The 22,094-nt window shown below is 42.4% G+C and overlaps 1 protein-coding gene across 3 annotated transcripts in view; it reads right to left on the bottom strand.

The window, feature by feature from the left end:
• The window catches only part of ZNF169 (zinc finger protein 169), a 45,337-nt gene extending 25,876 nt beyond the window's left edge, over positions 1–19,461 (bottom strand). For 2 of the 3 annotated variants that reach the window (XM_015117295.3, XM_015117296.3), the window contains exons 1-2: positions 19,426–19,461; positions 775–862 (exon numbers count right to left, since the gene is read on the bottom strand). In XM_015117295.3, coding sequence (XP_014972781.2) covers positions 775–807 — 33 coding nt within the window. In that variant the 5' untranslated portion in view covers positions 808–862; positions 19,426–19,461. Of the gene's footprint in view, positions 1–774; positions 863–19,106; positions 19,238–19,425 lie in introns of those variants that run through there. The other variant, XM_028835359.2, reaches the window with a different exon arrangement.
• Positions 19,462–22,094: the final 2,633 nt, after the last annotated feature.

Raw genomic sequence — 22,094 nt, 5'->3', positions numbered from 1 at the left:
GTTAGAGTGCAATGGCGCAATCTCAGCTCACTGCAACCTCTGCCTTCCGAGCTCAAGCGATTCTCTTGCCTTAAACTCCTCAGTATCTGGGATTACAGGCATGCGCCACTGTCCTGTGCCATTTTCACAGCAGTCTCTTCCCTTAACTCTTCAGCTTGCAAAACCCTTCAGGGGCAAATCAGACAATTTGTCTTTTGAGAGCCTTCTTATACTTTTTTTTTTTTTTTTTGAGATGGCGTCTTACTCTATTACCCAGGCTGGAGTGCAGTGGCGTGATCTCGGCTCACTGCAACCTCAGCCTCCTGGGTTCAAGTGATTCTCCTGCCTCAGCCTCCCTAGTAGCTGGGATTACAGGCGCCCACCACCATGCCCAGCTAATTTTGTGCTTTTAGTAGAGACGGGGTTTTACCATGTTGGCCAGGCTGCTCTCGAACTCCTGACCTCAGGTGATCTGCCCACCTCGGCCTCCCAAAGTACTGGGTTTACAGATGTGAGCCACTATACTTTTGTAGGCCTTCGGAGTCACTGGGCACGTAAGCATGGATGTCCTGTATTTTTATTTTAACTGCCCAGGATGTGATGGTCACAGTTAACTCCTTGGTAAATACCTGAGTCATAAATGTAGCAAATAAGACTGAGAGAAAGCTCCAGAAAAGATGAGTCACACCTATAAGATCAAGATAGGCTTTGCCTAATACCAAGAAGGCAGCCTTCAGGACAAGAAACTATTATGAATCCCTCCTGCGAAAGCTAGGAAGAAATTTCAGGACTTACCTCCTCCCTGGTTGTCAGGAGTCCTGGCGCCATCTCCCTGCTCTCTGGAGTGCTCTTCCTAGAGGAGAGGCAAGTCGCAGAGGCAAATCTGGGGAAAGAGATAAGAAGTGAGAGAGGTACTCGGGAAGAACACCCTTCACACGCTGTCCAGCCTCCCAATTCAGTAGGGAGTAGGGGAACAGGGAAGCAACAAAGGCAGGTTGCAGAGGGCATTAGTGAAGCCCATTCTTAGCCAGTGTCTTTCAAATAAAGCCCACAGAGCTGAGCCAGCAACAGGCTCACATCCAAACTCTAGTTGGGGAATGGAGCCCCCATCTTCCAGCAGCTGGGTGAGACTTTGTGTGGACTCCATTAAAAGAAAAAGGCCTCAGAGTGCCCTCAAATGAGCATGCATGTTGAAAAATAAAAAGCCTCAACATACTGAAAACAAAAGCATCCCATCCACATTTACCCTGAGGCCAAAGGACAGGTTCCAGGAAGTCCAAAGCAGAAGTTCCCGGTTTTGAGGGAGACATGAAGCAGGGTGGAGGCCATAACCTGAGTATCCTATATGACCCTGGCTGCACCCTTCCCTCCACTCATGTATCAAAAATTAGGTACCAAAATTTGAAATGTGACTTGGAATTTAGGAACAGGCAGTCAGTAATTGACCTAGTTTTATAACAAGTCAATTTCATGAAGAGATTTTTAAGAAGGGAGAAGTAGGGGTAGATTTTTTTCTGAATGAAAATATTTCTTAAGAGATAAATCATTCTTCAGATGACAAGTATAGGTCTTGACTAGATCCTGTCTCGCACAAATGAATGAGAAAAGCGGACTGCAAGAGACAATTCAATATGTAATGAGAATTATTGTTAATAGTGTTAGGTTTTGAGGACAAAGCTCTGATATTTTTTTTTTTATCTTGCCCAAATTCCTACCTAAGAGGCCTGGGGATTCCTGCCCTACAAACCATAAATTCTCATCTGATGAGTTTTATTTAACCCTGTATATCATGACTTACTTTCCAATCTGACTGTGGCATAACAAGGAAGAAAATCAAAATGTCTTACCCCAAAATACATTTCCTTGCCATACCTTGAAATTGCCCTACAAAGTCTCTTGTGGGAAAAATCCACATTCTATAGAGAATCCCCTTTCCCCTTTGTTTTCCTTCCTTCCTTCCCAGATACAAAAGATAATCAACTAAGAGCCAGGCACCCTTTTAAGTCTGATAAATATTTTACAACCTGCTTTCTCTGAAGTCTGCTATCTGAGAGCTTCCTCTGCACAATAAAACTTGGTCTCCACAATCCTTTATCTTAACCTGAACATTTCCTTTCTGTTGATCTCAGGTCTTCAGATAAACTCAACCAATTGTCAACTGTCAACCAGAAAATGTTTAAATTTACCTATAGCCTGGAATCTGCTCCCCACTACTTTGAGTTGTCCTGCCTTTCTGAACCAAACCAATGTATTTCTTAAATAGATTTGATTGATGTTTCATGACTCCCTAAAATATATAAAACCAAGTTGTACCCCAACCACCTTGGGTGTTCTCAGGATCGCCTGAGGGCTGTGTCACGGGACATGGCCACTCATATTTGGCTCAGAATAAATCTCTAAAAATATTTTACAGAGTTTGACTCTTTTTGTCAACAGTATGATCATGATATTCTGGATATGGAGGGAACGGTCATTAAGAAATGATACAAACGTTCTGTGGTGTGAACTAACATGTTTGCAATTTTTAAAATACGCAACACTTTTGACAAATGAATAGTATTAAAAATACAGTAGAAAAAATACAATAGAAAGAGCTCTTATAGATCTTACAGAATAAAAAGAGAATTAAGGAGACACCAATTGGCCAGGCACAATGGCTCACGCCTATAATCCCAGCACTTTGGGAGGCCAAGGATGGATCACGAGGTCAGAAGTTCAAGACAAGCCTGACCAAGATGGTGAAATCCCGTTTCTACTAAAAATACAAAAATTGGCCAGGAACAGTGGCTCACACCTGTAATTCCAGCACTTTGGGAGGCCGAGGCGGGCGAATCACGAGGTCAGGAGTTCAAGTCTAGCCTGGTCAACATGGTGAAACTCCATCTCCATTAAAAATACAAAAAATTTGCTGGGTATAGTGGTGGGCGCCCATAATCCCAGCTACTCCAGAGGTTAAGGCAGAAGAATCGCTTGAACCCGGGAGGTGGAGGTTGCAGTGAGCCGAGATCGTGCCATAGCACTCCAGCCTGGGCGACAGAGCAAGACTCTGTCTCAAAGAAAAAAAAAAAGAGAGACCCCAATCAACTGTAATGTGTGAACCTTGTTTAGACATTTTTTGAGGCAAATGAGGAAACCTGCACATGATTAGATATTAGATAACATTTTAAAAATGTTATCATAAATAACATAAAAAAATTAAGTTCAATACAATTTATACTGTTTATAAGTTAGGTTAAAAATGGTCTAACCAATGTCCTCTGCAAATAATTGTGGCTATGCTTAAATAAAAAGGAAGTGCAGGCCAGGTGTAGTGGCTCACGCCTGCTGTCCCAGCACTTTGAGAGGCTGAGGCGGGAGGATCACTTGAGGTCAGGAGTTCAAGGCCAGCCTGGCCAACATGGTGAAACCCCATCTCTACTAAAAATACAAAAATTAGCCGGGCATGGTAGCGGGCAGCCAGCTACTTGGGAGGCTGAGGCAGGAGAATCACTTGAACCCGGGAGGTAGAGGTTGCAGTGCGCCGAGATCGCACCACTGCACTCCAGCCTAGGGGACAGAGTGAGATTGTCTCAAAAAAAAAAAGAGAGAGTGCAGAGCCTACAGCTGACATCACATTGAGGAACTAGATGCTTTCCCACTAAGATCAGGAACAAGGCAAGGATGACCCCCTTCATGACTCCTATTTTATATCACTGATAAGACAATGAAAAGACAAGCCATGGACTGAGAGAAAATACAGGAAGAAAAATGACAGAATAGGAAAAAGAGACAGAGACCAATGCATAATCGTAGTTAAGAAAATTTATTACACCTCACTCAGTTAATGGAAAAGTGAATTGACAATAAGTCAGGAAATGGATAATCTGGAAAACACTACTGGACAGTATTGATCTAACGGACATTTACAGAACACCAAACCCAACAAGTACAGAATACATATCCTTTATAGGTGTACACAAAATATTCACCAAAGTAGATGAAATACTGAGGCATATAAAACAAATCTCCAATTTCAAAGGACTAAAATTGAAAGAGTACAGTCCCCAACTTACAATGGTTCTACTCACAATTTTTTGATGTCTTAATGGTGTGAAAGCAATACACATTCTGTAGAAACCATACTTCTTTTTCATTTACTTTTTGAGAGGTAGTCTCACTTTGTCACCAAGGCTGGATGCAGTGGCACAATCATAGCTCACTGCAGCCCCAACTTCCTGGGCCAAGCAATCCTCTTGCCTCAGCATCCAGAGTAGCTGTGGCTACAGATGTGTGCCACCATGCCTGGCTTTTTTTTTTTTTTTCATAGAGATGAGGTCTCACTGTTTGTCCAGGCTGGTCTAGAACTTCTGGCCTCAAGCGATCCTCCTGTCTCAGCCTGCCAAAGCACTGGGATTACAAGGCATAAAGCATCATGTGCACTCAAAACTCTACTTCAAATTTGGAATTTTAATCATTTTCAGGGCCTGCAATGCTGGGCAGCAGCAGCAAGCTACAGCTCCAAGGCAGCCACATAATCATGAAGGTAAATAACCCATACTCTATAGCGGACCGTGTTGCCAGATGATTTTGTCCTTTCTGAACCAAACCAATGTATTTCTTAAGTGTATTTGATTGATGTCTCATGCCTCCCTGAAATATACAAAACCAAGCTGTGCCCCAACCACCGTGGGCACATGACTGCCCAATTGTAGGCTAATGTAAGTATGCTGAGCAAATTTAAGATAGACTAGATTCGCTCTGATGTGCAGCAGGTTAGTTAGGTGTATTAAATGCATTGTCAACTTAAACAATATTTTTAATTCACAATGGGTCTATTGGGACATAATCCAATCGTAAGTCAAAGAACATCTGTATATTATTTGCCCAAGATGGAACTAAAGCAGAAATCAATAACAATAAGATATTTTTTAAAACCTTGATAATTAGAAATTAAGCAGCCCTTATCTAAAGGAGATATGAATCAAAGAAGAAATTCCAAGGGATACGAGAAAATATTCTGAACTCAGTGATTCTAATAAACCTATTAATACATATCACAACTTACCAAATTTGTGACTTGGAGCTGTTCCAGGCTGAATTATTCCTTGTCTCCCATATTCATATACTGACATCCTAACCCCCAGTACCTTAGAATGTCACTGTCTTTGGAGGTAAGGTCTTTAAAGAGATAACTAAGTAAAAATGAGGTCATTAGAAAGGGCCCTAATCAAATATAACTGGTGTCATTATAAGAAAAAACTCTGGCCGGTCACGGTGGCTCACACCTGTAATCCCAGCACTTTGGGAGGCCGAGGCGGGTGGATCATGAGGTCAGGAGACAAAGACCATCCTGGCCAACATGGTGAAACCCCATCTCCACTAAAAAATACAAAAAAAATTAGCCGGGCGTGGTGGCGAGCGCCTGTAGTCCCAGCTACTCGGGAGGCTGAGGCAGGAGAATGGCGTAAACCTGGGAGGCGGAGCTTGCAGTGAGCCGAGATCGCGCCACCGCACTCCAGCCTGGGTGACAGAGCGAGACTCCATCTCAAAAAAAAAAAAAAAAAAAAAAGAAGAGAAAATTTGGACATAAAAAGTTCCAGAGGGAGGAGATGACTAGCTACAAGCCAAGGAGAAAGGCCTCAGAAGACAGCCAACAGAGTGATAAGACAACTTACAGAATGAGAGAAAATATTTGCAAACCATATATCAACCCTGCCGAAACCTTGATCTTGGACTTCAATCTTCCAGAATTGTGAAGAAAAAATTTCTGTTGTTTACAGCCACCCATTCTGTGGTACTTTGTAATGGCAGCCCTAGCAAATGAATAAGCAGGTAATAAGGCAGTTCTGAGAAGGAAAGTTATAGGTTTAAGTGAATGTGCTTTAAAAAAAAGAAGTCTTAATTAAAAATAACTCAGCTCCCATCTTAAGAAGCTAAAAAAAGAAAAGCAAAAAGAACACAAAATAAGAAGAAAGAAAATAATAAAGAGGAAACTATAATGAAATAGAAATGAAATTATAGAGAATTAAAAAGTCAAAGGGTGTTTGCAAAAAATATTAAAATTGCTAACCCTAGATCTGAAACTATAAAACTCCTAAAAAAAAAAAATAGGAAAAAGCTTCATGACATTGGTTGGTCTTAACAATGATTTCTGGAATATGACACTAAAGGAACAAGCGACAAATATAAAATAGACAAACGGGACTACATCAAACTTAACAACTTCTTTGCAGCAAAGAAGACAGCCAACAGAGTGATAAGACAACTTACAGAATGAGAGAAAATATTTGCAAACCATATATCAAATAAGGAGCTAAAATGTAGAATATATAAAGAACTTCTACAACTCAGTAACAAACAACTCAATTAAAAATGGGTAAAGGACTTGAATAGACAATTCTCTAAAGAAGCTATACCAATAGCCAAGAAGCATATGAAAAGATGTTCAACATCACAAATTACCAGGGAAATACAAATGAAAACCAAAATGAGATATCACCTAATCCCAATTTGCATGGCCACTACAAAACACACACACACACACACAAACACAAAAACAGAAAATAAGTGTTGACAAGGATGTAAAAAATTAGAACCTTAGTGAACTGTTAGTGGGACTGTAAAATGGTGTAGCCACTATGGAAAACAGTATGAAGGTTCCTCAAAAAATTAAAAATAGAACTACCATATTATCCTGTAATCCAACTTCTAGATACATATCCAAAGGAATTGGAAGCAGATGTATCCATTCAATGTATGAACGGATAAAGAAAATGTAGTCTAGCCATACAAATGGAATACTATTCAGACTTTAAAAGGAAGGAAATTCTGGCGCATGGTACAACATAGATGAAACTTAAGGACATTATACTAAATAAAATAAGCCAGTCACAAAAAGAAAAATATTGCATGATCCCACTAATATGAATACTAAAGTAATTAAACTGATAGAAACAGAAAGTAGAATAGTAGTTGCTAATAGATGGGGAAGAGGAAGAGAAGGAGTTGCTATTCAATAGGTAAAAGATTTCAGTTCTAGGCCGGGCACAGTGGCTCAAGCCTGTAATCCCAGCACTTTGGGAGGCCAAGACGGGCGGATCACGAGGTCAGGAGATCGAGACCATCCTGGCTAACACGGTGAAACCCCGTCTCTACTAAAAAATACAAAAAACTAGCTGGGCGAGGTGGCGGGCGCCTGTAGTCCGAGCTACTCGGGAGGCTGAGGCAGGAGAATGGCGTAAAACCCGGGAGGTGGAGCTTGCAGTGAGCTGAGATCCGGCCACTGCACTCCACCCTGGGCGACAGAGCGAGACTCCGTCTCAAAAAAAAAAAAAGATTTCAGTTCTAGAGTTCTGTTGTACATAGTTAATATTATACAGTATACTCAAAAAAGCATTAAGAGGATAAATATATGTTATGTGGTTTTTTTGCCACAATAATTTTAAAAAAGAATAAGAAGATCAAAGCTCCTACAACCCCCTCCAAAAAAATTACTAAACCCCTAGGAAAAGTGATTAAATTAAAATTTAAAAAGACAAATTTCCAAGATCAGGAATGAAAGAGGAAACATTGTTACAGATCCTACATACATTAAAAGGACAATAAGAGATTCTTATTAAAAATAAAAATGACAGGCCCCAAATTGGTGAAACGAACAAATTCCTTTAATCACAAGGTTTACCAAAACTAAAATGGTAATTTTGAATAGCCCTACATCTGTAAAGATATTAAAATCATGATTTTAAACTTTAACCAGAAGTAAAAGTTCAGGCTTACAGATAAATTCTGTCAAATACTTAAGTAGCAAAGAAGGCAGTACTTCCCAATTCATTTTATGAGGCCAACATAATCCAGACGTTGAAACCTGACAAAGTCATACACTTCCTGCAAAAGTCCTTTAAAAATAATAGAAAGTCAAATCCAGCAATAGGTTATAAGGATGACACGGGAACACATGAGGCCCACCCAAGAAATGCAACGTGAGTTTAACTTTTTTTTTTTTTTGAGACAGTCTTGCTCTGTCAACAGGCTGGAGTGCAGTGGCGCGATCTCAGCTCACTGCAACCTCCACCTCCTGGGTTCTAGCGATTCTCCCGCCTCAGCCTCCCAAGTAGCTGGGACTACAGGCACGCACCACCACGCCCAGCTAATTTTTGTATTTTTAGTAGAGACGGGGTTTCACCACATTGGCGAGGGTGGTCTCAGTCTCTTGACCTAGTGATCTGTCCGCCTCGGCCTCCCAAAGTGCTGGGATTACAGGTGTGAGCCACTGAGCCTGGCCAGTTTAACATTTGAAAAGCAATTTAATTTCTTGCATTAACAAAATGAAAGGTGCCCTGGCCCACTCCTGTAGTCCCAGCACTTTGGGGGACAGAGGCAGGTGGATTGCTTGAACTCAGGAGGTCAAGACCAGCCTGGCAACATGGAGAAACCCCATCTCTACAAAAAACACAAAAATTAGCTGTGCGTGGTGGCATGTGCCTGTTGTCCCAGCTATGCAGGAGGCTTAGGTGGGAGGATTGCTTGAGCCCAGGAGTTTAAGGCTTTGGTGAGCCATGATCATGCTACTGCACTCTGGCCTGGGCAAGAGTGAGATCCTGTCTCAAAATAAATAAAATAAAATAAAGGAGAAAAATCACCTTAGTAGTTGCAAATATATATATATATGAAAAAATTCAATGGTTATTCATGATAAAAACTCCTAACAAATTAGCAATAGAAGGAAGCTTCCTCAATTTAATAAATAAGCATCTACAAAAACATAGCACTAATACCATACTTAATAGCAAAATATTGAATGATTTCCCTGAAATCAAGAACATGCAAAGGATGTCTCATCTCACCATTTAATTCAACACTTGGGAAATATAAAGAATACAAAAAGTGAAGAAAGAGTAGAAAAGAAGTAAAAAAAGAAAACCAGATAAATGTAATAATTTAACATCAATCAGGTAGGTAAAAGACAGACAATACCAGTGTTGGCAAGAGTGAGGCAACAGAATTCTCATATGACCCTGGTAGGACTGTGACAGGCCAAGTATCACTAAGAACTGTTTCAGTACTGACTGTGCGGTTAAGTTAAATATTGAAAGCCAGTGCCCTTATACAAAGGCTGGGATGTAACAAAAGCCCATCAAGAGTTTTTCCTACGCCTTTCCTGGGCCTTAAAGCATGACAAAATAATGAAGGAATTCTTAACAGGATCCGCTTAGGATTAAACAAATTTTATTGTGGGTCTGAAGAAACTCCCCAGGCCTCCACAAACAAGTTTATTGGGGGTCTGAAGGAACTCCTCAAACCTCCTGATTTAGCAGGAGACAAGATAAGGGTAATCACCCCAGCACCTGGCCCCATTTAGAACAAGTAAATCTACTGAGGCTCCAGAGGAAGGTCTTCAGGACTCAGACCTTAGTTATAGAGTAAAAGAAGTTAATCACTTAGGTCTTTAGATAAATGCACACTTACATGTAGACATACAGCTTAGAAGGTATATAAGCTCTGGAAAACTTTGTAATTTTGAGTTGGTCTGGCGATAACTTCCAGGCCTTCTCCCTGTAACCAGTTACAGAAATAAAAACTCTCTTCCTCCCCAGTTCATCTGCATCTCGTTATTGGGCCATGAGAAACAGCAGCCCGACAGGGAACAAATCTGGCGAGCTAGCAAGGAGATAAGGACAGTGCTGCGTTCAGCGGCTGGCAGCTTGCAAGGAGACAGTCTTCAGGAGGATTCCAGCAGCTGCTGGGTGAATTTCTCCCGAGGACCCTCCAGAGGGCTGTTCCATGCATGCGCAAATCTGCATGTCCCTTTCACTACTAGGGAAACATGGAGATCAGGAGTGGACGGGCTCCAAGGGTGAGTTGACTAGATGATATGTCGGGAGTCTACCGTTCTCCTGTCTGGGCTTGCTAAGCCATTTGTCCGGTACCACCAAGGGAAGCAAAAGGGCTCGCTCATACACCCCATTTGCATTTTGGTTGAGACCAGGTTTTGAGTTGGTTTTGAGTCTGTTTTGCCTGAGTGCACTTCCCCTTCTGTTGTCCAAAATTTGTCTCCACTTGTTTGTGTATCTGTTTTATTCCTTTTGATGCCATGTAAACTTGATAATGGCAGGTATTGGATTCATTCCTGCTGAGAGGCCTCTGGGAAGAAAAAAAAATTTTTTTTTAGGAGCTCAATGGCTGAGAGTTGGCTTAAATAAAAGCTAACATCCAAGATATGTATATGTATTTGTGCATGTTTGTATTTAAAGGCCTTCATGTTTTTGTTTATTTCTCTCCTAGGACCCTGTCTTTTTGAGCAAGTTTTTTCTTGTCAGTTGACTGAATTCTGTTTTCTTCATTAACAGCTATTACAACAAAAGCTACTCTGGGTTTTTTAAGAAAATGTGTAATTTAGACACTTAGAAATGTCTTTGTTTGGATTTTTTTTTTCTTTTTTTTTTGATAAGGAGTCTCGCTTTGTCCCCCAGGCTGGAGTGCAGTGTCATGATCTTGGCTCACTGTAACCCCTGCCTCCTGGTTCAAGCAATTCTCCTGCCTCAGTCAACTGAGTAGCTGGAATTATAGGCCCCACTGCCATGCTCAGCTAATTTTTGTATTTTTAGTAGAGATGGGGTTTCGCCATATTGGTCAGGGTGGTATCGAACTCCTGACCTCGTGATCCACCTGCCTCAGCCTCCCAAAGTGCTGGGATTACAGGCGTGAGCCACCGTGCCCAGCCAACATTAATAGTACACGAATGTAAAGATGAAATTGGGCTTATTTGGTATACAAATTATACAGAAAGCATTGTTAAATAAGAAATCATGCTTGGCTTTCTTTGGGCTATATTTGTATAAATATGTTATTGGTATGTGTTCCAAAGTTATGGGAAACTCCTATAATTCTGATATATCTTAGTGTACATTATCAGTAATAATTATAATTGTTATGTTAAATTATTTTGTGCCACAGAGTTAACAGATTTCTTTGTCAATTGTGTCTGTAACTATGGCTACCCTAAAACTTTTTGTCATCCATAAACAATTGTTGTCTTGTTTTGGTCCTCTTCAGAAGGCAGTTTTATAAGCTAGGCACAGTGGCTCACGCCTGTAATCCCAGCACTTTGGGAGGCCGAGGTGGGCAGATCACCTGAGGTCGGAAGTTTGAGACTAACCTGACCAACATGGAGAAACCCCATCTCTACTAAAAATACAAAAAACTTTAGCTGGGTGTGGTGGCACATGCCTGTAATCCCAGCTACTCAGGAGGCTGAGGCAGGAGAATCACTTGAACCCGGGAGGAGGAGGTTGTGGTGAGCCGAGATCACACCATTGTACTCCAGCCTGGGCAACAAGAGTGAAATTCCATCTCAAAAAAAGAAAAAAAGAAGGCAGTTTTATAATCAGCTGTAAAGCTCTAACAGGTGCTGTTGAATGCAGGTTTCCGATAACTTTAGAGCTTGTGACATCAGAATAGAGGAAAAACGTTCAGGACTCGTGACAAGCTAAAATGTTCATTAATATCAAGCAGGACAGCAATTAACTACATGAACTGAACTAATAGGAGCCTGGAGTGATCTTTTTGACGTTTTGCTTAAAATATTGCTAATCCTTTGTTTTGCTTTTCAGTGTCAAGGAAACTTTTCTTTTGAGCTATTAACAGCTTGTAACAAGTATACGCCTGTGAACAAAATTTGGAGCATATTTGTTCCTTTCTACTTGGTTCCTCTAAAATTTGGAAACTATCTGTGAGTATTCTTAATTTATGGCAATACAGTTATTTGCATAAGTGCAATAAGAATCTGTTTTATTTTGTAACAGGACACAATTGGAAAAACTGGTTATTTTACCAAGGCTTTAACTGGAATGATGTGCTCTCCTTTAAGGAATCGAACTTCATTTATAAAGCCAATAAATTCCTTGGAAACTGGCCTCATATTTTGTGTACACAGTCCCTGTACGGGGTTTCTGATCTGTGGTAAGTAATCACTTTCTGACAGGCCAGGAACCCCAAGTTATCTTAGAACCTCAAGAGGAGAGGCATTCACCTAACTGATAGGTATTTGATGATACAAATCCATGGCTAGGCTTGGCGTTAAAAAGTCTTATCTCAGATTCCTTCTATGAAACAAAGTTCCATCAAAGCCAATTTAAAAAGCCCACGTGAAATATAATTATTCTTCCTGCACTGTATACAATTAGACCAAGTACAATGAAGAAAACCAGTCCTACCATGATTTATCTTTTAATAAAAATGGGAAACTGGAGAGAGAAAAATTACGTTTCAAAAGCTATAGTACACCGGTTGTTAAATTCTAGTTTCACCTGATGTTTTTTCAGCTTTTATTATATTCTACACTTTGGATTAAATTCTAATTTTTCTGTCTACAGGTCTCCAAAATACTATTTTCAATTTTTTCCTCCTTCTTTTCCTTTTTCCCCATTTTTCCTAATTTGAAACCACTGAAACCTAAGCTGTGCCTTCTTGAAGCCCTGTGAACTGAAGACTAGACAACTTAAACTCCAGAAGAAAACAGCAGTAACCTATTTATATGTGTTGCTGTTGCATACTATTATGTTTCAGCAGGCACTGCCTCTAAGCCCCCAAAACAGAGAGTGCTACTGGGAACAAATCGAACTCTTCCACTCCAGCGCTGCGTTCGGTGCTCTGTAACAATGACCACATATCGGCAGGAAGTAGCCAGAAAGATTATGATGCCCCATCTCCCTACAATTCTTGTGATAAATAAATATACAAGCATGACAGAAATCATGTGCAGATTGACAGCGGGGATTGTGGCAGGTCAGGTCTCACTAAGAACTGTTTCAGTACTGACTGTGTGGTTAAGTTAAATATTAAAAGCCAGTACCCTTATACAAAGGCTGGGATGTAACAAAAGCCCATCAGGAGTTTTGCCTAGGCCTTTCCCAGGCCTTAAAGCATGGCAAAACAACTAACAATTTTTTTTTTTTTTTTTTTTTTTTGAGACAGAGTCTCTCTCTGTCACCCAGGCTGGAGTGCAATAGTGTGATCTTGTCTCACTGCAACCGCTGCCTCCGGGTTCAGGCAATTCTACTGCCTCAGCCTCCTGAGTAGCTGGGATTACAGGCAAGCATCACCATGTCCAGCTAATTTTTGTAAATAACTAAGGAATTCTTAACAGGACCCATTTAGGATTAAACAAGTTTTATTGTGGGTCTGAAGAAACTCCCTAGGCCTCCACAAACAAGTTTATTGAGGATCTGAGGGAACTCCCCAAGCCTCCATGATTTAGCAGGAGATAAAATAAGAGTAATCACCCCAGCAGCTGGACCCATTTAGATTAAATAAATTTACTGAGGCTCCAGAGGAAGGTCTTCAGGACTCAGACCTTATAGATTAAAGGAAGTTAATCACTCATGTCTTTAGATGAAGGCACACTTCCACGTAGAGATACAGCTTGGTATATAAGCTCTGGAAAATTTTGTAATTTATTTTATTTTATTTTATTTTTTTGAGACAGAGTCTCACTGTGTCCCCCAGGATGGAGTGCAAAGGGACGATCTTGGCTCACTGCAACCTCTACCTCCCAGGCTCAAGTGATTCTCCTGCCTCAGCCTCCCAAGTAGGTGGGATTACAGATGCCTGCCACAAAGCCTGGTTAATTTTTGTATTTTTGGTAGAGACAGGGTTTCACCATGTTGGCCAGGCTGGTCTCGAACTCCTGACCTCGAGTGATACACCTGCCTCAGCCTCCCGAAGTGCTGGGATTACAGACGTGAGCCACTGCGCCTGGCAAAACTTTGTAATTTTGAGTTTTGCAACGATTCCCAAGCCTTCTCCCTGTAACCAGTTATAGAAATAAAAACTCTCTTCCTCCCCCGTTCATCTGCATCTCGTTATTGGGCCAGGAGAAAGAGCAGCCTGACCCTCAGTTTGGTCCAGGAACACAACTGTAAAATGCTACAACTATTTCTGAAGACTGTATGGCAGGTTTTTTAATGTTAAACATACCTATGATCTAGCAATTCCCAAAGTACCCAAGAGATAGTTTTAAAAAAAATAGGGCACAGAAAGAGTTATACATCAGCCTAGTAAATGAACCCTGGAAAAGAAAAGAATTGTACAAGAATGGTCACAGTGAGTTAATTACTATACCTAACAATCAAAAACAACAGAAAAAGGAGAATGGATCAATAAAAAGGTAGCAGACTCACAACAGAATACAATAGAAAGGAATAGGAATAAACTACTGATCAAGAAACAGAATACATACTATATGATTTCATTTGCGTGGAATTCTAGGAAAGGCAAAACTTTAGTGACAAGGAGCAAATCAGTTATACAACAATATACACTACTTAAAACTCATCAAATTGTACACTTAAGAGTTGTGATTTTGTAATAAAGTTGATTTTTTAAAAGACTTCAAAGACATTTTCAAGTAAAAGAAAACCAGTAAAATCTATTGCCAGCAGAACTGCCCTGTAAGAGTTTCTGCAAACCGAAGAGAAATTATGCCAAATGGAAACTTGGATTTTCTGTGGTGACTGAAGATCACTAGAAATGATAAATAATGTTCACACCCCCAAAAAACTGTCTTTTTCTCCTAATTTCTTTAAAATACATGACTGAGGCCAGGCGCGATGGCTCACGCCTGTAATCTCAGCACTCTGGGAGGCCAAGGTGGGCGGATCACTTGAGGCCAGGAGTTCAAGATCAACTTGGTCAACGTGGTAAAACCCCATCTCTACTAAAAATACAAAAATTAGCTGGGCATGGTAACGTATGCCTGTAATCCCAGTGGCTTGGGAACCTGAGGCAGGAGAATCGCTTGAACCGGGGAGGCGGAAATTGCAGTGAGCCAAAATTGTGCCACTGCACTCCAGCCTGGACGACAGAGCAAGATTTCACCTCAAAAAGATAAAATAAAAGACTGTTTATAGCGAATATATTAAAATTGCATTGTGATTGACAGCATATGAAGATTCAATACATATGACAATTATAGCCTGAAGAATGAAGGAGTAGGTAGTACAAGTACCTATACAAGATCTCTCATTTTACATGAAGTTGTACAAGATTACATAGACTGTGAAGAGTTACAAATGTATACTGTCATCTCTAAAGCAGCAACTAAAAATATAAAGTAAAAATGCAAAGCAGTATAGCTAAGTGGCAATTAAGTTATATTGAATTAAGTTAAATTAGAATGTTAAAAAAAAAAAAAAAGTTCAATTGGCCCAAAGAAGGCAGGAATAGGAACAGAGGAAGAAAAAAAAAAACAGTAAAAGAGACCTAAATCTAATTGTATCGATAATTACATGAAATAAACATTCAAATTAAAAGGCACAGACTGGGCACGGTGGCTCATGCCTGTAATCCCAGCACTTCGGGAGGCTGAGACAAGAGGATTGCTTGAGCCCGCGAGTTGGAGAACAGCCTGGGCAACATAGCAAAACCTCGTCTCTAAAAATAAATAAGGCACAGATTGCCAGAATGGATTTTTTTAAAAAAAAAAGCAAGACCCAACCATATGTTGTCTATAATATAAAGGCTTTAAATATAAGACATAGGTCAGTTGAAACAAAATGAATGAGAAAAGATAGAACATGCAAAGAGTAAACATAGTAAGACTGGAATGGGTATATAACTATCAGATAAACTATATTTCAAGACAAACTATTACCAGAGATACAAAGGGATGTTTCATGATAATAAAACAGTCAATTCATCAGGAATATATAACAAAGATAAATGTGTATGCACCTTATAGTAACAATGCTTCAAAATATGTGAAGCAAAAATTGACAGAATTCAATGGAGAAACTGGCAAATTCCATAGTCCTAGTTGGAATTAACACCCTGCCACAACAGTTGATAAAAGAACTGGAAAAAAAATCCATAAGGAAATAACAAGATTTGAACATAATAACTAACTTGACCAAACTGATATTAGTACACCACTGCACAACAGAATGCACATGCTTTTAAAGGGCCTATGGGACATTCCCCAACTCACACTACATGCTGGGTCGGGAAATAACTCCCAATACATTTGCAAAGACTGGTATTCTACATCATTTGTTCTTTGACCTGAATGGAATTAAATAAGAAGTCAGTAAGTATATCTAGAACCCTCCCCCCACTAATATTTAGAAATCAAATAGATGATGCACAGAAAGGAACTGCATTCATCAAGTGCAGACAATTGTTTTGATGACTTTCACTGTAAAAGCGAACAGAGAGACAGGGTAATGAGGGCAGTTAGAAATCATGACCCTTCTCTGCCGAGCGAGGTGGCTCACGCCTGTAATCCCAGCACTTTGGGAGGCCGAGGCAGGCGTATCACAAGTCAGGAGACTGAGACCATCCTGGCCAACATGTTAAAACCCGTCTCTACTAAAAATACAAAAAACAAAACAAAACAAAAAAACGCTCAGCATGGTGGTGCAGAAGAATCGCTTGAACCCGGGAGGCAGAGGTTGTAGGGAGCCGAGATCGCACCACTGCACTCCAGCCTGGGCGACAGAGCAAAGCTCTGTATCAAAAAAAAAAAAAAAAGAAATCATGACCCTTCTCTTGTCAGAACCCGGCAGTAGATCCCGCTGATCTCAGATAAGATTCGCACACAATCTTGGCACCCTAGGCTTTCCCTAGTAATAGCCTAACCCCTTTTTCCATCTGAGTTTCTATCCTCCATGAACTTCCTTTTCCAGGCAAAAAGGACAACTCCTCATACCCTCAGAGTCAATCAGTTGCACAGTGCAGGTGGGTGCCAAGCACTGTGTCAGTGACCCATGAGGAGCCAGACAAGGCGCCTGTTCCCTCAAAGAACTATCTCAAAACCACTGGGACAGTCAGACAGTTGAGATGTACCATGCAAGCCGTGAAGTCCTCATGTAATAAAGTGCTCTGCAACTAAAAAGGACACTGGAAGTAATTCTGCCAGAGAAAACTCAGGAAAGCTTTGCAGTGGACAAACATCTGTAGTGAGGCATCTTTTGAGATAAATAGGGAAACAACACAGCCTGTATAGGTGATACTAAATAAGTTCTGTTAATTCTGTTGGGTACGATCATTAATGCTGAAGTTGTTTCTCTTTAAATTCCTTATTTATGAAAGATGCATACTGAAGTGTTAGGATGGTGCAAAAGTAATCGTGGTTTTTGCCATTTACAGATGAAATGATATGACATCTGAATTTTGTTTTAAAGCACTACATCACAGAAGTGTCATACACAAGTTTTACTTCATTCCACATTCACAGCAGCTCCACGAGGTTAAGTACCTTGCTCAAAGTGACAGCGACAAAGGGAGAGACCTGGATTTGAACTCACACTATGAAGGGTCACTCAAGACAGCAAACCCTGGTATAGACCCCTAGTGAAAGAGACAATTTCCAAAGAGATCCACACTTGGGGTTGCAGATTTGGGGGAAAGAAGACAGGTCAGTCATTTATAAGTGGTGAAGCTGAGTGATGAATCCATGGAACTTCCTAACTACTTCTGGATATCTTTGCAATGTTTTCATACTGAAAAGTTAGAAATAAGAATGTAGGTCTTGGCCGGGCGCGGGGGCTCACGCCTGTAATCCCAGCACTTTGGGAGGCGGAGGCGGATGGATCACGAGGTCAGGAGCTCAAGACCAGCCTGACCAACATGGTGAAATCCCATCTCCGGCTGGGCGCGGTGGCTCACGCCTGTAATCCCAGTACTTTCGGAGGTCCAGCACTTTCGGATCATGAGGTCAGGAGATCGAGATCATCCTAGTCAACATGGTGGTCTACTAAAAATACAAAAATTAGCCAGGTGTGGTAGCACGTGCCTGTAGTCCCAGCTACTCAGGAGGCTGAGGCAGGAGAATCCTTTGAACCCGGGAGGCGGAGTCTGCAGTGAGCCGAGATCACGCCGCGCCACTGCATTCCAGCCTGGGGACAGAGCGACACTCCATCTCAACAAGAGAAAGAAAGAAAGAAACTGAAAGAAAAGGAAAGAAAGAAACCCCATCTCTACTAAAAATACAAAAAAAATTAGCCGGGTGTGGTGGTGGGCGCCTGTAGTCCCAGCTACTCTGAGGCAGAGAATTGCTTGAACCCAGGAGGTGGTGGTTGCAGTGAGCTGAGATCACGCCACTGCACTCCAGCCTGGGCGACTGAGCAAGACTTCATCTCATTAAAAAAAAAAAAAAAAAAATGTACGTCTGGATGCCTTCCACCCAACTTCTTCCCCCACCTCCAGGAATTCAAGGAGTCATTCAACAGCCCCCTGGGGCTTGAGAAATATGTTCCTTGGTCCTATGGGCACCATTCTACTTGTTGCAACCCATGCTCCCGGAAGAGTCCCAAAGTCGGAGGGAGCCACACAGCTGCAGACGCCGACAATCTGGACCCAAGTACGCACCCATGTAACCCACAATCCAGGGATGTCTAACTCCAGCCGAGCCCTTCTCAACTCACCAAGGCGCAGCAGGGCCCCCAGACCCTAAGGCTACTGACCCGAGTCGCATGGCCCTAGGGGTCCCCCCACTATCAAGACCAAGTCTGGATGTCTATCCACAAACAGTCCTCCCCCACAAACCCCAGTCCTTGCGGCCAAGCTGCACCATCACCACCACGGTGCACCAACCAGCCACAAGAGTCCTAATAAACAATCGGACTGAGGTTGGCCGCGCCACTGTACTCCAGCCTGGGCGACAAGAGCGAAACTCTGTCTCAAAAAACAAAACAAAACAAAGACCAAACAATCAGCCGGGCGTGGTGGCGGGCGCCTGTAATCCCAGCTGCTCTGGAGGCAGGGGCAGGAGGATTGTTTGAACCCAGCGGCGGGGAGAGTGGGGGGCGCGGAGATTGCAGTGAACCGACAATGCGCCATTGCACTCTAGCCTGGGCGACAGAGAGAGACTCCGTCTCAAAAATAAATACATACATACATACAGACATACATACATACATAAAATTTAATAAATAAATAAACAACCCGACTGATGCCCAAGCCGCGTGCCTCCCACTAATGAGGAAGTTTGCTCCAACCAAGGATATCATGTCCCCCAAAGCCACATTTGCTGGCCCTGAGACCTCCAAGGCGCTATGCTGGTGGGACGGAATGGCGCTATGCTGGTGGCAGGATGCTGTCTGGGTACCCCAGGCAGAGCCCACTCAACGGCCCCCGAAGTACCGGGGACGCACCTGCGGAGTAGCTCGGGAAGTCGGTCCCAGGCCTGCACTGGCCCCTCCAGGTCAAGATACTGGGCCCAGAGTCCCGCCAAAAGCACGCGACAGCGACAACGCCAACGCCCCCTCCCCACCAGAGGACCTCCGCCAAGACCTCTCTCCGGGGTGGACGGCGCACGCCCAGACCCCACAGCCGAAACTCAAACACCAAGGAACATGTGGCCACAGCAGGGACTGCCCATGCCAGCTTTCCCGATCTTCCTTCCCGTGGAAGGGCCGCGGAAGCGGGGACCACCTCCGGGCTAGCGCACCAGAACTGTGAAAGGACACTCACCACGCACCCGGCGACGATGGCGGGACGCGGAAGTACGCGAGCTGGACCGCCCCTGGTCACGGAACTACACTACCCAGATTGCCCCGGGGCGCGCAACTACCCTACCGTGGATGCCCTGGAGCGAGGAACTACAACATCCAGAATGCCGCGAGGGGCGGGACCGCCGCATCCAGGAGAAATTGTGAAAAATCAGAAAGTAAAATCTAACTTTCGGGTCCATGAGAAGGGAGGTCAGGTGAGCAGTAAGTCTATTTAACTTTTTATACGGTCCTTCTAATTTAATTATTTTTTAAAAAAGATGTTACTTGTCTTCCATCCTGCAAATTCACATCTGTGATTTTGCACCCCTGTACTTTATTTACTTACTTCTTTTTTGAGAAGGGGTCTTCTCTGTCTGCAGTACAGTGGTGTGATCATAGCTCACTGCAGCCTCAAACTCCTGGCCAACCAATTCTCCCACCTCAACTTTCTGAGTAGCTGGGAATACTGGTGCATAGTACCACACCCGGCTAATTTTTTGTTTTGTTTTTTTAGAATCTGGGTCTTGCCGCCGGGCGCGGTGGCTCACACCTGTAATCCCAGCACTTTGGGAGACTGAGGCGGGCGGATCACCAGAGGTCAGGAGTTCGAGACCAGCCTTGCCAATGTGGTAAAACCCCGTCTCTACTAAAAATACAAAAATTAGCTGGGCGTCGTGATGGGCGCCCGTAGTCCCGGCTACTCAGGAGGCTAAGGCAGGAGAATCGCTTGAACCCGGGAAGTGGAGGTTGCAGTGAGCTAAGATCGCGCCACCACTCCACCCTGGGCAACAGAGTGAGATTCCTTCTCAAGAAAAAAAAAAAAAAGAAGAAGAAGAATCTGGGTCTCGCTATGTTGACCAGGCTGGTCCGGAACTCCTAGCCTCAAGCAATTTTCCCACTTCAGGCTCCCAAAGTCCTGGGATTACAGGCGTGAGCCACCGCGTCTGGCTACACCCCTATTTTTTGTCAGTTTAACTTTTTGTACCTTTAATTTTTGTGGGTACATAATAGGTGGATGTATTTATGGGTTACCTGAGATGTTTTGATACAAACATGCAATACATAATAATCACATCACAGTAAATAGGGTATCCATCACCTCAAGCATTTATCCTTTGTGTTTGGAACAATCCAATCATACTTATCTTTTTAAATGTAAAATTAAATTTTTTACTATAGCCTGTTGTGCTAGCAAATACCAGGTGTTATTTATTTTTCTATTTTTTGTACCCATTAATCATCCACCACCACCCCCTACTACCCTTCCTAGCCTCTGGTAACCATCCTTCTACTTTCTTTTTTTTTTTTTCCTTTTTTTTTTTTTTTTTTTTTTTTTTCCAGACAGGGTCTTGTTCTGTCACAGGCTGGAGTGCGGTGGTGCAGTCTCGGCTCACTGTAGCCTCGATCTCCCCAGGCTCAAGTGATCCACCCACCTCAGCCTCCTGAGTAACTGACACTACAGGTGTGGCCACCATCCCAGCTAATTTTTGTATTTTTTATAGAGATGGGGTTTTTGCCATGTTGCCCAGGCCCATCTTGAACTCCTGAGCTCAAGTGATCCACCTCTCTCATCCTCCAGAAATGCTGGGATTATAGGTGTGAGCCAGGGCGCCCAGGCCATCTTTCTAATTTCTATGTCCATGAGTTGAGTTGTTTTAATTTTTAGCTCCCACAGATAAGTAAGAACATGTGATGTCTGTCTTTCTGTACCTGGCTTTATTTCACTTAGCATAATGACCTACAGTTCCATCTGTGTTGTTGCAAATGACAGAATCTCATCTTTTTTATGGCCGAATAGTGCTCCATTATGCATAAGTACCACACTTTCTTTATCCATTCGTCTGTTGATGGACACTTAGTTTGCTTCCAAATCTTGGCTATTATGAATAATGCTGCAGTAAACATGGGAGTGCAGATATCTCTTCAATATGCTGATTTCCTTTCTTGTGGGTATACATACCTAGGATTGGGATTGCTGGAATTTTTTTTTTTTTTTTTTTTTGAGATGGAGTCTTCCTCTGTCGCCCAGGCTGGAGTGCAGTGGCACAATCTCCGCTCACTACAACTCCGCCTCCCGGGTTCAAGCAATTCTCTGCCTCAGCCTCTCAAGTAGCTAGGACTACAGCCGTGGGCCACCATGCCTAGCTAACTTTTTGTATTTTTAGTAGAGATGGGGTTTCACCATCTTGGTCAGGCTGGTCTCGAACTCCTGGCCTCGTGATCCACCCACCTTGGCCTCCCAAAGGGCTGGGATTACAGGCATGAGCCACTGCGCCCAGCCCTGGATTGCTGGATCTTATGGAAGCTCAAGTTTTAGTTTTTTGAGGAACCGCCGAATTGTTCTCCATAATGGCTATACTAATTTACATTCCCACCAAGAGTACAAGGATTCCCTTTTCTCCAAATCCTTTGCAGCATTTGTCATTACCTGTCTTTTGAATAAAAGCCGTTTTAACTGGGGCACGATGATACATCATTGTAGTTTTGATTTGCATTTCTCTGATGATCAATGATGTTGAGCTCCTTCTCTTATACCTGTTTGTCATTTGTATATCTTTTTTTTTTTTTGAAATGGAGTCTCATTCACTCTGTTGCCTAGGCTGGAGGGCAGTGGCATGATCTTGGCTCATTGCAACCTCTGCCTCCTGG

Source organism: Macaca mulatta, chromosome 15, assembly GCF_049350105.2.
Source record: "Macaca mulatta isolate MMU2019108-1 chromosome 15, T2T-MMU8v2.0, whole genome shotgun sequence".
NCBI classification, from domain to species: domain Eukaryota; kingdom Metazoa; phylum Chordata; class Mammalia; order Primates; family Cercopithecidae; genus Macaca; species Macaca mulatta.
The sequence above is the reverse complement of the archived record's forward strand: the minus strand, read 5'-3'. Positions and strand labels throughout refer to the sequence as shown.